At 34.1% G+C, this 17,166-nt stretch overlaps 1 protein-coding gene across 1 annotated transcript in view; it reads left to right on the top strand.

Annotated features, from left to right (window-relative positions):
- The first annotated feature begins 225 nt into the window (after positions 1-225).
- The window catches only part of NCKAP1 (NCK-associated protein 1), a 59,091-nt gene continuing 42,150 nt past the window's right edge, over positions 226-17,166 (top strand). Inside the window, exons 1-8 of the mRNA XM_012651190.1 lie at positions 226-250; positions 1,877-2,009; positions 4,403-4,484; positions 6,578-6,636; positions 9,456-9,601; positions 11,406-11,538; positions 13,855-13,974; positions 16,879-17,018. Coding sequence (XP_012506644.1) covers positions 1,902-2,009; positions 4,403-4,484; positions 6,578-6,636; positions 9,456-9,601; positions 11,406-11,538; positions 13,855-13,974; positions 16,879-17,018 — 788 coding nt within the window. The 5' untranslated portion in view covers positions 226-250; positions 1,877-1,901. The remainder of the gene's footprint in view (positions 251-1,876; positions 2,010-4,402; positions 4,485-6,577; positions 6,637-9,455; positions 9,602-11,405; positions 11,539-13,854; positions 13,975-16,878; positions 17,019-17,166) is intronic.

Raw genomic sequence — 17,166 nt, 5'->3', positions numbered from 1 at the left:
TAATGACAAACACATAGAAGATGATTTTTGTAGGGGATTCTGTTTCCTAAAAAAAAAAAACTTCGGAAGTTGAACCTGAAATGCTAGTTACTTTAATTGCTAATCATGATTTTAGTAGAAGCAGATAAACCATAATGGTGTCTTTCCTTATAGTGGTTCAATGCACAGAGAAAGACGTAAGTTTTTAAGGTCTGCACTGAAAGAATTGGCTACTGTTCTCTCTGATCAGCCTGGCTTGCTAGGCCCCAAGGTAATTGATTTTGTTTTTATTTCAATAATTGTACCATATTAAAATCCTTAAAAACATTTCTTCCATATGAAATTTTATTAAAATCTGAGTCAGGGACTACATAAAAGGATTTTTATATTTACAGAGAATGAATTTGCTAACTTGACACTGATACATCACACCTCCCTGCATTTTTCTTCTTCTTTGTATGCATTCTCTCCCTCATACATACTTTCAAGTTCTCTTCTGTCCTCTCCTGTTGGTCTCCTCTCTCTTTTAAATTTGATGTTATATTTCTTGCCAGTGACTTTTCACTTAGGGAGAGATTATGAATTGGTTTTGGTTTTAACCTTTGAATGAGAGTAAGCAATGTAATTTTCTTTTGATAGGCGCTTTTTGTTTTTATGGCATTATCCTTTGCCCGTGATGAAATTATCTGGCTTCTTCGTCATGCAGATAACATGCCAAAGAAGAGTGCAGATGATTTTATAGATAAGTAAGTTAGCAACATTAAAAAAATTATTTTCTGTATACAAATGATCCTTGATTTACAATGGGGTTACGTCCAAATAAACCCATCATAAATTGAACATATCATAAGTTAAAATGCATTTAATAAACCAGACCTACTACAGAGCATCATAGTTTAGCCTAGCCTACTGTGAACATGTTCAGAGCACTTTTATTAGCCTACGATTGGGCAAAATCATCTGGCAACACACTGTAGAGTATCAGTTGTTAATCCTCATGTTCACGTGGCTGACTGAAAGTTGTGGTTCGCTGCTGCTGTGAGAGAGTATCCTACTGCATGTCGCTAGCCTGGGAAAAGATCAAAATTCAAATTTGAAGTACAGTTTCTACAACTGTTTTCACACCATTGTAAAACAGAAAAATCGTAAGTCAAACCATCGTAAGTCTTGGACCATCTGTATTCTGATTTATGGGCTACGGAATCTGGGGACTTTTATTTGAAGCAAAATTATTTTGAAGAACTTGTTTTTAGAGCTTTTCATATTTGTCATAACAGAAATATTTGTAATATGTCATTAGATGACATGACTTGTCATGTAAAGTCAACTATAGCTTGAAATTAGGACTCTTAATGTTTTCTCCCTAGTATGCTAGTTGATGATAAAGTTCTTGTTTTCTTGCTGTGTCCAATAATATTTCCTGTGGAATTCATTTTTCAATATTTTTTACTACACAAAACATTTAAATAAAAATTTTTAAAGAGTTGGAACTCGGTGTGTCATTAAAATGTCTTTTTCTCATTTTAGTCCACAGTCTCTCAACTGGAGTTAGATAAATGAAGCAGAGACATAAGAGCATACCGAAAAATCTTAGTTCTTGCTAATCCTCTTTCATTTGAGATTTTTTCTTGATGATGTATTTATGTGATGTGCTGATTTTATTTTAAGGTTGGATTTTTTGCCGTTGATCTTTAGTCTTAGCTTTTGTTTGGTTTTCTGCTTTTGTGTTTTTGCTTTACATGATTTCTTTATTCATATGAAATAAGTAATTGACATTAAATATTAAACAATGCCCACTTTAAGAATAAAACTTCTAGAAGTAATATTGAGGACATTTAATATTTTCTTTGATAACAAATTTATTCTTTGAAATACTTTTCTTGAATTTTTAAAAAAGGCACATTGCAGAATTAATATTTTACATGGAAGAACTTAGAGCACATGTAAGGAAGTACGGACCTGTAATGCAGAGGTATTATGTGCAGTACCTTTCTGGCTTTGATGCTGTTGTCCTCAATGAACTCGTGCAGGTAAAAACTATCTCATATTATTCCCCCTTTTGTTCCTTCTCTTTCCCACCTTTCTAGTAATTGATCTGTTAGCTCAACAGACACTTATAAGATATAACCATGTTCCAAGCAGTAGACATACAAGTGTGAATAGGTCATGGTCAGATTTTGTCAAGGAGATCATTATTTAGGGAGAAGGAAACAATTAATTGTAGTCTACTGTGATTGGTGTTGTGCATAAGTATGTACAAAGCTCAGAGTGAACATTATGAAGGGATGTTATCCTGGAGAGGGAGGTGTACACTAACCAGTATAGAGGGCTTCATGAAAGTGGAGGTTAGTTATAAATCAGATTTGCTCTTCATAAACATCACCCCAGCTCAGTGTGGATGGTAGATTGCTGGGGATCAAGGGAAGAGGCAGAGAGATCAGAAGAAAAATTACTATGGTAGTGTAGGTGAGAGCTGATGAGAGCCTGAACTTGAACAGTGGCTATGGAGATACAGAAGAGATGATAGAGATAATTAAGTATTAGAAGATTAGATGATAATTGATAATTAAGTATTAGAAGAAAAGTAGAATAAAAAATGTTCCTGAGCATTCTGTTAGAGGATGGCTAGTAAATAAAGATGTCATCTGGATATTCTAATATAAATGTTCTAATTTTTATTTTCATTTTGGATTTTCCTCTATTGAATTTTAGTCTTAGCTTTTTTTTTTTTGCTTTCCATAATTTATTTAATCTGTTTCATATTTAACTTTTAAAATTTTTATTCCAAATAAACTGTAAGAAAAATAGTATTTTATTTTGCTTCCCTTTATAAAATTACAAATGTCTAAAATTAGTATAAGGAAAAAGCAGTAAGAATTTTCTTTATATAAAGACTACTCTAAAGCTGCTGGTTTTCCAGAGAAATAACCACATTTTGAAATCCTAGTGTTATTCAAATCAACATAAAAATGTAATTGTTAACCTTGAATTGTATATGTTATAGGTTACTATCCTAAACGATATAGTTTATTTCTTCTTTATCCACTAGATGGAGCTCGGATGCTTCCTTTCTAGAAAGGCTTTTAAAAAGGAAACAGAAAACCTAGAGTATTATTGCCTTGCTGTAGTTTTATTTGACTAGTTATTACTTACCAGATAAACCAGAGGCTGTTGTTACTGTTTATTACTTATTCATACTAGTATACAATTTAAAAAGTAAACCAGAACTCCTGGTTCTGTGTAATTTTTAAAACATGTTATGGCTATTTGGACATTTATTAATTAATTTTACAGATTTTTGTTTAAATCACTTGAAGTCTATTTTTATATAAAGTGGAGTTTACTAACACTGAGAAAATTAATTATTAGCATTTCTTCTGGGATTATAGTAATAGTATTAGTATCAGCAGCAGCAATAATAGTGATATTAATAATTGCCAGATTTATTGATAGTACATATATCTTATTAAATCTGTACAATTCTGTGAGGGTAGATATAGTTACTATTACTTGTTAAGGAAAAAAAATATTATGTACCTTGCTAGCATCACACAGTTCATAAGTAAAGCCAGTATTCAAACTCAAATCTTAACTCCAAAGCCTGAACATTTTCCACTCTGTTCTGTTGCAAAGTACATTAACAGTGTTTTTAACCATTGGCTAGGATGTAAATTTAGAACTAAGATTGTAAACCAGTTAATATAGTTCATTCTAGTCAGTGTTAATTTTTTTATTATGATAAAATACATATAACAAAATTTACCATTGCAACCATTTTGAAGTATACAGTTCAGTAATATCCACATCATTCTATAGATCTTAATATTTTGAAAATGTATTTTATTCTGTTTGTGAGCTAAGCGTCAACTTTTTTAAAAATTAACTTTTTAGCATTTGCTTTAGATGCAGTTTATTAAATATTCATTTTTTTAAAAGCTAGTTTGAAAGGGAGGTGTTTTGATCCAAATTTTTTTGAGGCATAATTTACATACAACAAAAATCACCTATTTTGAGGGTATATTTTAAATTTTGGCAGCCTTATAGATACATTCATGTAACCACCCCCACATTCAAGATGAAGAATGTTTCTAACACTTTTAAAAGTTTGCTTGTGTACCTTTATTGTGGGTTCTTTCATAGACCCCTGATGCAACTGATCTGATGTTTTGTCACTGTAGCTTTGCCTTTAAAAAATTTTTCTCATATAAATGGAATCATTGCTATATAGTCTTTTATTTTTTAATTCTTTCACTTAGCATAATGTTTTTAAGACTCATGTTATGGTATATATTAAAATTTCATTCCTTTGTTGTTATATTCCATAATATGGATGTACCTGTTTGTTTATCCATCCACTAGTTGGTAAACCTATGAGTAGTTTCCCAACTAAATATTTTTCACATTACTTTTTGTTCTTTTTCAGAATCTTTCTGTTTGCCCTGAAGATGAATCAATCATCATGTCCTCTTTTGTTAACACTATGACTTCCCTAAGTGTGAAACAAGGTAGTAAGTCTTTTAAGTAAAAGCATATTATCTTCTGATTAGGTTTTCACACATGATTAAGGAGAGAATTTAATGGTTGATTTTTATGGAGTCACTTATCTCATTTTTGAACATACTGTCTTTTACCTTAACTTTGTTCTCTTTGAAGCAAAGCTTTCCAAAATGGGTTTCAGGTGCTGTTTACAAAAATCATAAGATTATAGTTTGATATTTCTTAATATTCAGCAGGAAAAAAGAGACATGTTGTAACAAAATAAACAGAACAAGAAAGAGAACTGCCTATTTTAACAAAGGATATGTTTAGTCCAAGCATACCTATAACAGTAGTCCATACCATTTATAAAATGTTTAGTCAGTGCCAGGCACTTTATTATCCCATTTAGTCTACCTGACTTTTGTTTGCTTTTTTAGAGACAGGGTTTCACTCTGTCACCTAGGCTAGAGTGCAGCAGCCAGATCATAGCTGCAGCCTCAAACTCTTGGGCTCAAGGGATCCTCTTTCCTCAGCCTCCCATGTACCTAGGACTGCAGGCTGGCACCACCATGCCTGGTTAGTTGTTTTTTTTTTTTTTTTTAAAGAGAGATAGGGGTTTTGCTATGTTGTTCAGGCTGGTATTGCACACCTATCTTCAAGTGATCCTCCTGCCTTGGCCTCCCAACATGCTAGGATTATAGGCTTGAGCCCATATCACTTTTTTCAATGCTGTTATTTTTATTTGAGAGATTTGGAAACTCAAGATTTGAGAGTTATCCTCTTAATTATGTAAGATAATTTGATAATTTGCCAAGCTCTAACAGCTATTAAGTAAGAACAGGAATTTGAGCTCAGGGCTGTCACTTTTAAAAATTGGTATCATGCAGAAGATCACCTCTCCATTATTTGAACAATCCATTCCAATATATTGATATGATGTTTTAGTTTTATAGTCTTTTAATAAAAGGTATCAGAAACTTTGAAAATTTTTGAGTAATAAAATATATAGATGTTTATTTAAGTTCAATCTTTTTGGGGGGAGGTTATTTTAAAGTATTACAGGGTACTAATTGTTTGGTATTTGGGTTGCATGAATCGCTTTTATAATACCCAAGTCATGGTTGTAAGAGTACCAGTCACCTAGATATTGTTCATTGTACCTGTTAGGTAGGTTTTTGCCCATCTCACCCTCCACCCTCCACCCTCTCCCCTCCCCCTCCCCCCAGGTTGATTTCCATTGAGTTTTACTTCCCCAATCAATCTATAGCTACCACATTTAAATAATGAAGCTACCATAATCTTGCCTGGTGATATTTGGTTTATATGGAGTTATTTTATAGAACTTCAGCATGCCCACCAAAGTTTCTGTCCATAGGATCCCTCAAGTTCTAACTCCTTCAAATTGACATGTAAGCACACTGAGAATCAGAGAGCTTAGGAGAGAAGTCTACACTTCTGTTAGCGTAACTAAGAGATATGAGAATTGTTTCACTGTCTTAGCTCTTAAGTAGCACACATAAACTTGACTAACTTAATCATTTTTGAGTGTATAGTTTAGTAGTAAGGATATTCATATTATTGTACAACCAGTATTTTACAACGAATCTCCGAAACGTTTTCATCTGGCAAAACTGAAACCCTAGCCACTGAACAACAACACCCTACTCCCCTCTCCTGGGAGCCCCTGGCAACCACCATTCTACTTTATGTTTCTGTGAGTTTGACTATTCTAGATACCTCATGTAAGTGGAATCATACAGTACTTGTCTGTTTGTGACTGGCTAATTTCACTGTGCACAGTGTCATCAGGGTTTAGCCATAGTAGCATACGTCAGAATTTCCTTCCTCTTAAAGGCAGAATAATATTCCATTTTATTTATAAACTACATTTTATTTATCCATTCATCTGTCAATGGACATTTAAGTTGCTTCCACCTTTGGCTATTGTGAATAGAACTACTGTGAACATGAGTATACAAATATCTCTTCAAGACCTTTGTTTTAATTCTTTTAGATATATACCCAGAAATGGATTTGTCTTAGCTTTTAAGTTTTAAAATATGATTATAGATTTGCAAAAACATTAATTTGCTTTGTAATTTTTTTTTTCCTGTTACAGTTGAAGATGGGGAAGTATTTGATTTCAGAGGAATGAGATTAGATTGGTTTAGGTTACAGGTAAGAATAACTTAACTTTTATTGTTATTTAATACGTTAGTTTTTGTCTGTTTGTTTGTTTCTGAGGCAGAGTCTTGCTTTTTTGCCCCAACTAGAGTGTAGGGGCATCATCATAACTCACTGGGCTCAAGTGGTCCTCCTTCCTCAGCCTCCCAAGTAGCTGGGACAACAGGTTGACACCACCACATCTGGCTAAGTTTTTTGTTTTTTGTAGAGACAGGGTCTTGCTCTTGCTCAGGCTGGTCTGGAACTCCTGGCCTCAAGCAATCTTCGTGCCTTGGCCTCCCGAAGTGCTAGGATTACAGGCATGAGCCACCACACTTGGCCCTAAGTTGTTTATTTGAAATCTTTCTATTTTTTTTGATGTGGGTGCTTATTGCTATAAACTCTCTCTCTTAGCTCTGCTTTTGCTGTGTCCCATAGGTTTTGGTATGTTGTGTTTCTATTTTCGTTTTGTGAAATTTTTAAATTTCCTTCTTTTTTTTTTTTTTGAGACAGAGTCTCCTTTCTTGCCTGGGCTAGAGTGCCGTGGCGTCAGCCTAGCTCACAGCAACCTCAAACTCCTGGGCTCAAGTGATCCTCCTACCTCAGCCTCCCAGGTAGCTGGGACTACAGGCATGCGCCACCATGCCCAGCTAATTTTTCTATTTTTAGTTGTTTGGCCAATTTCTTTCTATTTTTAGTAGAGACAGGGTCTCGCTCTTGCTCAGGCTGGTCTCGAACTCCTAAGCTCAGATGATCTGCCTGCCTCAGCCTCCCAGAGTGCTAGGATTACAGGCATGAGCCACCGCGCCCGGCCTAAATTTCCTTCTTAATCTCTTCATTAACCCATTGGTCGTTCAGGAGCATGATGTTTAATTGTCATATATTTGTGTAGTTTCCTAAGTTCTTCCCGTTATTGATATCTAATTTTATTCCATTTTGGTCAGATAGGGTACTTGATATGATGTCAGTTTTTTAAATTTGTTGAGATTTATTTTGTGTCCTAACATATGGCCTGTCCTGGAGAATGTTCTGTGAGCTAATGAGAAGCATAAATTCTGATTTTTTTAAATGAAGATCAGTTAATGGAAGTCTTTATTGAATTCATAGCCACCACTGGTTTTTCTTTATACTCCGAAGTTGATAAATGGTACGTAAAGCTCATTAGGCTTAGTTTTTGATAAATGTCCAAAGTATATTTTGCCATCAGAATATTGCCATCATTATTCTTCATTTTTTCTCTTTCCTGGCAAACAAAAACAACACAATACAAAACTCTGCTTTCTCTATGGTGTCTTAGTAAATGGTAACATTATCCACCTAGTGACCCCTTAACATTGTAGGGTTTGAGGTCTGATTTTTATCCCACTTAAAAGGCAATAATTTAGTTTCTTACTGTTTTCATAGATACTGGCAGAAGACATGAGGCTACTGGGTTGGAGATAAAAGACTTAAGTATTCGTTGCATAGAAAGCAGCGTGAGCATCAATATATATACATCATTTTCCCTGTGTTCCTTAGTCCTGCAGGGTGGTACAGGGGGCCCAGATGAGTGCTGTGTGTACATTCAGTGGGTTCGTGTTGCAGGTAAAGAACACTGAGTTTGAGTAACTCTTTGTTTTATCATCAGCGGTAAGCATACTTGCTCTTTGTTCCAAGGGAGACATTACTCAATCCCTCAAATTTGTTAGCCACAAACATAATACTAAGAAATGGTCTAGGGAATAAGTGGTCTAGGCCTTGCTTTCTTGGCATACCCAGCAAGAGGTATGGGAGCATGAGATCCATGGAGTGTCATCCAACAGTCAGAACCCTGACTATCATTCATGATTCCTCTGTTGCTCACCACATCTAGTCATTTCCCAGATTGAACTCTCTTTAAACCACCACCACTCTAGACCAGACCATCATAATCCTGTCTAAAGTATTGCCGCCACTGCTCCCTGACAGATTTCTGCCTCCTGTTTCCTTTCCAGCCAAGCCTCCCCGGCCATTGCTCTATACAGAGCAATCTTTCTAACACAAGAACTGGCCATGACACAGAACCTTCAGTGGTTCACCAAAAACTTTAAATTCTTTAAAATTCTATACAAAGTTATATGTAGTCTGGTTGAATCTCTTTTCATTCCTCCCCTTCTCTTCCTTGCACTCAAATTCTAGCCATAGCAAACAATATTTATTCTGTAGGCACCCCTCCTATTCTTATTCTCTGCCTTTCTGAAATGTCTACTATCTGTGGGCATGATTCTGCTCTTTGTGATTTGGTATTAAATTGTGGAATTTCTTTCCCTACAGCCTGTCTTGATGGGTTTGGCTAAAGTTCTATCACCTTTTTGGACAGGCTCCACTAATTTTTACAATCTTCAGTACTTTTCTAGAATTCATCAGATTAGCACAGTGTATTATATTATCCTACTTTTAGTGATTCAGTATAATCTCAACCCTCACTGAGTCAACATGTGCAGTACTTACTTTCATCTGATTATTTCCTGTGTGTTTTCTGTCTTCAATTAGGTTGAAAATTTCTTTTGGTAGGGTTAACATGACAATTGTTTTACACTTTTGATATTTTAACTTTAGTTCCTTTGGGGTTCAAGATGAATGATCTATATATTAGATTGTTTTATGGACATCAATATTTCAGTTTATTAAAGAAATTCTCGATAGGAATTTCGATTTAGAGTCACTACAGACAATTAAAAGATGTTACTGATAGTGTTACAACATACAGTTTAAATATTTTTCAATAATGGTCTTTTTTTTCCCCTATAGAATGGCAAGTCTAAAGTCATGGAACTCTACCTAAACTACTTTTGTTTTTTGCTGTACTTCTACAGGCATATACTAGTGTCTCTAAGGCTTCACTTGGCCTTGCAGATCACAGAGAACTGGGAAAGATGATGAATACAATAATTTTTCATACAAAAATGGTAGATTCCTTGGTGGAAATGTTGGTGGAAACATCAGATCTCTCCATATTTTGGTATGTTGAAATTTTCTTTAAATTTGGATTTAAATTTTTGGTATCTGAAGATATATTTATTGGTTGTTTTTATCTTAGCATAGTCCTTAAGATAGTTCAGTAATAAACTCTTAAGAATAAAGGGATTAATGGGCTTTAAAAACTTGCCAACAGAAGAAGTTTAATCAAGTTGGGATTTCATGTCTATTTTTAATTCTCCGTAACAGTAACTCGTATTCATGTGAATTTTGTTTCTTTTTGTTTGAGGAGGTGAAGAACAGTCATTCAAGTTACCGTAAGGCCCTCCTTTGCATGATTAGACTAAGGGGAAGAAGAAGTTGTAGATCAGGGTCAAATAGAGCAAGTATTGGAAATACCTAGTAACTTCACTTCTATAGTGTTAAATTAAATATTAATATTATGATGTGGTAACTACTTCCTGCATTCTACTTCACTCTCTTTTGTTATACTTAGTAGCCTTTTTTGTTAAACTTAGTAGTTTACTTTTTCCCCTTTCTTCTTCTCTAGAAAAAGTGGTCCTTAAAGGAAGGCTATGTTTTTGTTAGTGTCTAATATAGTAGATAACTTCATAAATGTTTAAATGAATAAGTGAACTTGATTGTGATCAGATTAATGAACAGTGGGGCCAGGATTCAAACTCAGGTATTCTGGCTCCAGTACTACACAATATCAACTCTATTTCCTGCTTCTTGGCCTTTTATTTCTCCTTTAGGGAAGTGGATTGGAGTAACCTAGTACGTCTCTTTACTTCTGAAACACTGAGATAATTTTAGTGGATAGTGAGAGTTCCTGTGTATTGAATAGAGGTGATTATGAAAAGCTTCTCATGGCTTTTATTTTGGAAAATTACTCAATCTACATTGATTTTGGCAGTTTGTTAAGAGATCTTAAATTAGCAATATTGCAGAAGAAATCCAAATCACCAGACAGAGAAGACCTCTTAAAGGAGCTCACGGAACACATCAGGAAGTACACTTATAGGTTTACTTTTAGGAAATACATCACGTCAAATTTGCAAGAATTATTGAGATTATTTGGAGCCCTGTACTACTGTTTGACACAAAGTCTACCTTAGAAAACGAAAAATTTTATGTTTAGGTATTTTTTTTTTTTTTTTTTTAGCTACTTAAAGGTTGCTATTGCAAAAGAAGGCTACAACAATTAGAAAGTCCTCTCCGCTTTCTTGAAACTAAAAGCACTTTGAGTAATGTTTAAAATTTGTAATTGTCAGTCATACTTAAGTTTTTACCCATATTTTCTCATAGTCACACTCTATTTTGCTTGGCACATCCAAAATAAACATGTTTACTGCTTGTCTTGTTACTCTGAGATGTACTGTATTTTATGAGCTCACATTCTTTTACATTTAGATTTAACATATCTTAAATCTGGATGTAATTTAAAATTGATGACATGCAATTATTGAGTTCGCAATGTTTTTCCTTCTTAGTTGTACATAAAATGGTATATTTTACAATTGATAGTGACTTAGCTTGGATGCAATTTGATTACGTAACATTTGAATGTCATATTCATGTGCCATAGGTATGTTTATATTTCTATTCAAGTTTTTTATTTTCAATATTTGTTAATGTTATACAAATAGTATTTTTATATTCTGGAATGATATTGGTGTGAAAAAGATACTTTGGAGGAAAAAATAACTATTTTCTTTTTTAAGGAGTAAATGCTACCAGTTGATAACTATCATTCACTTGAATCAAATTAAATTAACTATAACATATTATATCAAGAAAATTTTTATTTTAACTCTAAAAATTGCGATTCTGATTTTTTTATATAGTTTTTATAGTCGTGCTTTTGAGAAGATGTTTCAACAGTGTTTGGAGTTACCCTCTCAGTCAAGATACTCAATTGCATTTCCGCTACTTTGCACTCATTTTATGAGTTGCACACATGAACTGTGTCCAGAAGAGGTAATTTCAGTGTAGTACTGTGATTTATATGGTATGCAAAGTAAACTAGATTAATCTTGTAGCCAGTGAAATGTTCACACAGTCATAATTACCTAATTTAGCTTCCTATCTAATATATCTCTCTGCAGAATCAGGAAAATACTTGAATGGATACATAGGTTTAATAGATAAATGTAGATGGATGGATAAACATACATGTATATAAAAGAACATATTATAAAGTCGTTTACAGTTACCTTTATTAAAATAAATGGTGGGTCAGGTATTAATATTTATGGTGAAAATATGTACAGTAATTGACTTTGAATGCTTAATTTTCCTCCTAAACTATCATTGAAAGGATTCAGAAATTGAATTTATGGATTACTGAGTAAACAAGTCAAAAGAGATTTTACTTACTTGTTAATGTAATAGGTAATATTAAGCAAAATCCAGATTTGCTGATATTTATGAGACATGTGTGCACACACACCACCCCCCGCCCCCAATTACTGAGTAATTGAACTAGTTAGTAGTTTTGTTGATACCAAGTATCTACCAAAAATGTACTCCATGTTTCTTCTAATCTTTGAAGAAGAAATATCAGTTTGGAAGTATGGTAAGAATGTATATTAAAATTAAATAATGTATTTATTTATAATTTAGCTTAGTGTTTAGTCCCTTTACTTAGAACTGCAAAACTTGTAGAAAAGAAACTTGGAGAGAGAAGTAACATTATCAGTATCTTTAAGCACTAGGCAACGTATCTGTTGCAGATTGTATGCCAGCATTCCATTTGAAGCCAATTTTGAGACAGAAGTTAGCCTGCAGGATGTTTATTAGGGAGTACTTTTAGAATTAATACCTATGAGGGTATTAACAGCACCAATTTTAATAGATTTATAGGTTTTTTAGATTTAATAGATTTTTTTCCTCCCAAGCTTAACACCTGATATATACTACTAGCTCTTTCCTCACTATCACCCTTCCCATTAAATTACCCATGAAGTCTTCCTAATATTTTTTATGTATCATTTCTGGAATCTATCTTCTATTTTCCATTGCTATGCCACTTTATAATTCAGATTTATAATACGTATTACATATGTATAGTGTAAAGATTTATAGCATTGTATACTCAACATTCCAGTTACCACTGACAAGAAAAACCCGTCAAACTGTTACAACCCACCAAAAGTAAAAAGATAAGAATCCTGTGCAGATGGGTAGATTTGAGTGAATGTGTGTGTGTCTACATATACATGTGTAATATCCTAAAAATTAAATATAATGATTTCCCCTCTTGTTCAAACAATACATGGTCAGCTTTTTTTTCACCCTTGGAGGAGTGGGGTTTGACTCAAGAGATTTGAATACCTTGTGAATTTGTTACTGAATTGATAATCTAACATTTTTATTTAAATATTTGAGTTCTTCTGTTTATATATTGCAAAGTTGTTGTGACAAGATTTATATAGTAGAGCTGGGCATGGTGGCTCACACCTGTAATCCCAGCTTCTCGGGAGGCTGAGGCAGGAGGATCACTTGAGGCTAGGAGTTTGAGACCAGCCTGAGCAACATAGTGAGGACCCACCAGACCCCCATCTCTAAAAAAAAAAAAAAAAATTAGGCTGCGCATAGTGGCTCAATGTTTGTGTTCCCAGCACTTTGGGAGGCCTAGGCCGGAGGATTGCTTAAAGCCAGGAGTTTGAGACCAGCCTAGGCAACACAGTGAGACCTCATCTTTACAAAACATAAAAAATTTGGCCCGACATGGTGGTACACGCCTGTAGTCCTTGATACTTGGGAGGTTTAGGTAGAAGGATTGCTTGAGCCCAGGAATTTGAGGCTGCAGTGAGCTATGATTGTGCCAGCCTAGGTGACGGAGCAAGACCCTTTCTCAAAAAAATAAACAAATTTATGTATTAGATGTAAATTTTAAAATGAAGTAAGATTCGAAAACAGTACTCTGAATCTCTAAATCTGTTCTTTCACATTGTATGTTTAATATTTTAATATGTAAGAACTGGATATAGGACTTTGTGGAACTTGAAAATTAAATACATAGTTTTTCATGTTAAGGAAAATACTGATCTTTCAAGATTCTTCCCAATTGTATGTTAATTTTATGATCACTAAGTACTTATTTTATGTCATCTCTTGGAAATTCAGTGTGATAGGTTAGTTGTTACACGAGATATAAGAAATCTATAACATCCCCCACCCCCACCTCTTATTGCAGAATAAGACTTTAACTTAATTGTCCATGTTTATTTTAAAAGTGTTTTTTATTCAAAGTACTTTCTTATAACTTTTATTGTTATTCTGCATTAACAGCGACATCATATTGGAGATCGCAGTCTTTCCTTATGTAATATGTTTCTGGATGAAATGGCCAAACAAGCTCGAAATCTCATCACTGATATTTGCACAGAACAGTGTACACTAAGTGACCAGGTAATAATTTAAATATTTCCTACAGATAGGAAGTTTGTGTATGAAGACAAGAATATGAGCTGTTAGCCAGTTATTATTTTACTTTCTGTTTTTAATTCTCAAACTATAAGAAAGTTCATTACCTCTTGATATGAAACTCCATTAACAGGTATAATTTCTTACAGATGGAAGCTTTTTGGCAAGACTATGTAGATTTTGTGTTCTTTCATCAGGAGACTTATAATGTCTAGTTGTTTTATTTTTGTTGATATTAGTACCTGATTCCGATATTTCATTGGTTGTTGTAAAATATTGTCAGTTCTTTTACATATATTAGTTGTGACATAGTACTTAAAAAGATTAAAGTGATTTTTTAAAAAGATTAAATTTACTACTTATTTATCCAGTGGTACAGTTTGTAAAATAAAGGAAAAATAAATGCTTGAATCTTTGCCTTTATTTTCTAGATAACCAATAAGTTAGTTTATATTAATATAATATATTAACTCATAAAATTAAACATATTTGGTGATTTTCCATCCATTAAACTTATTCATATTGAAGCTCAAATTGCCCCATCTTTGGCCAGTGGGAACCGTTGTAGTCACTTGAGAGCTTTCTTGCTATCTGATATGACAGACAAGATGTACCAGCTTCATCTTGTGCATATTTTTGCTCAAACCTGGAATTGGCCATTCCTTCTAATTTCTTCCAGTGGGAAATGGTATTTCAAGATCCAAATCTGGGCATTAGGGATGCATACTGGTCTCATCTGGGCCTCATCAGGACACATTCATTCCCTGTCACTCATGAGTTCATTCTGATATCTACAATTCAAATTCAGAACTACAAGATTCCGTTCCTCTTCTGTTTTACATATGTGTATATCATCTTTCTTCCACATGGTGAATCTGGTTAGCTATAGATAGTATGTGAACAAATGAGTGGCTATGTTTCATTAAAACTTTTGCAAAAACAGATGTGGGCCAAATTTTGTCCTGTTCTTTCCGTTTAGTATTAACAAAAATATGACTGCTTGCTATTCCAGATGTCCTAACTCTTTTTCCTTTCCCACGTTTACTTTTATTTTCTCTTTCCTTCATCTCTGTTGTCTTTATCTTGCTCAATTTTGATTCCATTCCTAGCAATTTCTCCTCAGCATAGGGCACTGACCTGGTAAAGGGCTCTGGCTGATCATTTTGACAATTAATGGGACTAAACTGCTCCATCCCCACCAAACCTTACTATAGTCCTCTTGCATTCATCTGCAAATTAGTCCTCTATGCTTTTGAGTGAATACCTGTAGGCTCTTGGGATCCCTTTTTCTCAGGGTCTTCAGGTTCCCTGTAGTTACCTCTCTGCTTTTCCAAACAGACACATAGGTCTTGTGGTTCTTGGTGGTGTTTTGTTACCATCCACTTGAATTTTGGGGGTTGTGGAAATACTTTGAAACTTGATTTTTGTAGAAAATGTTATTCATGGGTTTTGGTTTTGTGCTCTAGTAGCTCTTTTTTATGTCAGGAGTTACAGAGATTCAACACTTTGCTGTCTGTAATATTGAAGTTGTCAGTTTCCTCAGAAATTTTCTTTTTGTTAAGAAGGAGCTCCTTTGTCATAACACAAATGCAATATGATCTCTTATGCATTTTTCAAAATATAACTGACTCCATGGCTTTTGTTACCATCTATGTACAATGACTAAATCACTTTCTCTGGCCCAGCACTGTCCAAGAGAAATATTATGCAGGCCACATATATAATTTAAAATTTCCTAGTAGCCACACTAAAAAATAAAAAGAAACAGGTGAAGCTAATTTTAGAAATGTATTGGTTTAACTCTCTATATCCAAAAATGTTAATATTTCAGCATGTAATCATATTACTAATGAAGTACTTCATGTTTTTTGTACTAAATCTTTGAAATCTGTTGTGTATCTTACACTTGCAACTAAGTTTAGACTAGGCACAGTTCATGTGCTCAACAGCCTCATGTGGCATGTGGCTACTGTATTGTACGGTGCAGCTCTCCTTCTGTGTAAATGTTCTTTCTCATTCCTTGTTTGCTTGCTGTGTTGCCTATCAAACTAAATGAATTATTTCCCGCTTGTCTCTTGTTTTTTTAATCATTGATATTAGCAGTGTATTAGATAGAAATCTTTGTGTCATCTTTGAATCCTGCCTCTGACTCACATCTAAGTTACTGAATACTGTGAGTTTTTTCTCAGAAGTCTCTCTCCATCTGGCCATTTTTCTTAATTTTTGTTACACTTGCCTTATTTCATATCCCTTTTTCCTATCTCATCTGAACTGTTTCTGGCAGTTCTGTGATCTAGTTGTCCATGTTATCTTTTTCCACATTTCATTGTTTTCTTCTTCCAGCATCAGAGTTAGCCTTAGGAAATACCTGCTCATACTGTGGCTGCTTTTAAAAATTGTCACTGTCTTTAGGATTGTTTGCAGTTTAAAATCCAGCCTCTAGCTTGACATTCAATGCCTTTCCTAATAGTTGAACCTCTCCACTTTACCTTGCACTTTAGGCTCCACCACTTAGTAGTTCTCAGTAGGCTCTGAACACATTTACATAGTTTCGTTTTCATAGGCCATTTAATCCTTCCAGTAAAATGTTCTTTCTCATTTCTTGCTTGCCTAGTATGTTTTTACTTATCTTTTAGAAATAATTTAAATAAGCCTTAAATATAATTTCCTCTATGAAGTGTTTCTTCACACAAGATTTACTTGTTTCTGTTGTCCACCAGGCTGTGTGGGCTACCCAAGTAAGCTCCACATCTTACTTGTATCTCTGTCCTTTAGTACCAGCACGATATTTGCTACATAGTCTGGATTCAGCCAAGGTTTGCCTGAATAATTGTTATGCTTTCAAAGTAATTGGTGTAATGTTAAGATTTCATTCTTTTCTAAATTTAGTTACTTCCCAAGCATTGTGCCAAAACCATCAGTCAAGCAGTGAATAAGAAGTCAAAAAAACAGACTGGTAAGAAAGGGGAACCTGAAAGAGAGAAACCAGGTGTTGAGAGCATGAGGAAAAACAGGCTGGTAGTGACCAAGTAAGCCATCTACTTTTATTGTATCTTTTTGTTCTGGGTAAAAGATTTTTTTCATTTTTTTCTGTGGCATCAGTACTGAGGAAATACTAGTAATTCTGTATTCTTCATTTGCCAGCCATTTTAAAAAATTTCTGTGAACTTGATTAGC

The sequence above is a fragment of the Propithecus coquereli genome, unplaced genomic scaffold (genome assembly GCF_000956105.1).
Source record: "Propithecus coquereli isolate 6110/MARCELLA unplaced genomic scaffold, Pcoq_1.0 Scaffold35, whole genome shotgun sequence".
Lineage (NCBI taxonomy): Eukaryota > Metazoa > Chordata > Mammalia > Primates > Indriidae > Propithecus > Propithecus coquereli.
The sequence above is the reverse complement of the archived record's forward strand: the minus strand, read 5'-3'. Positions and strand labels throughout refer to the sequence as shown.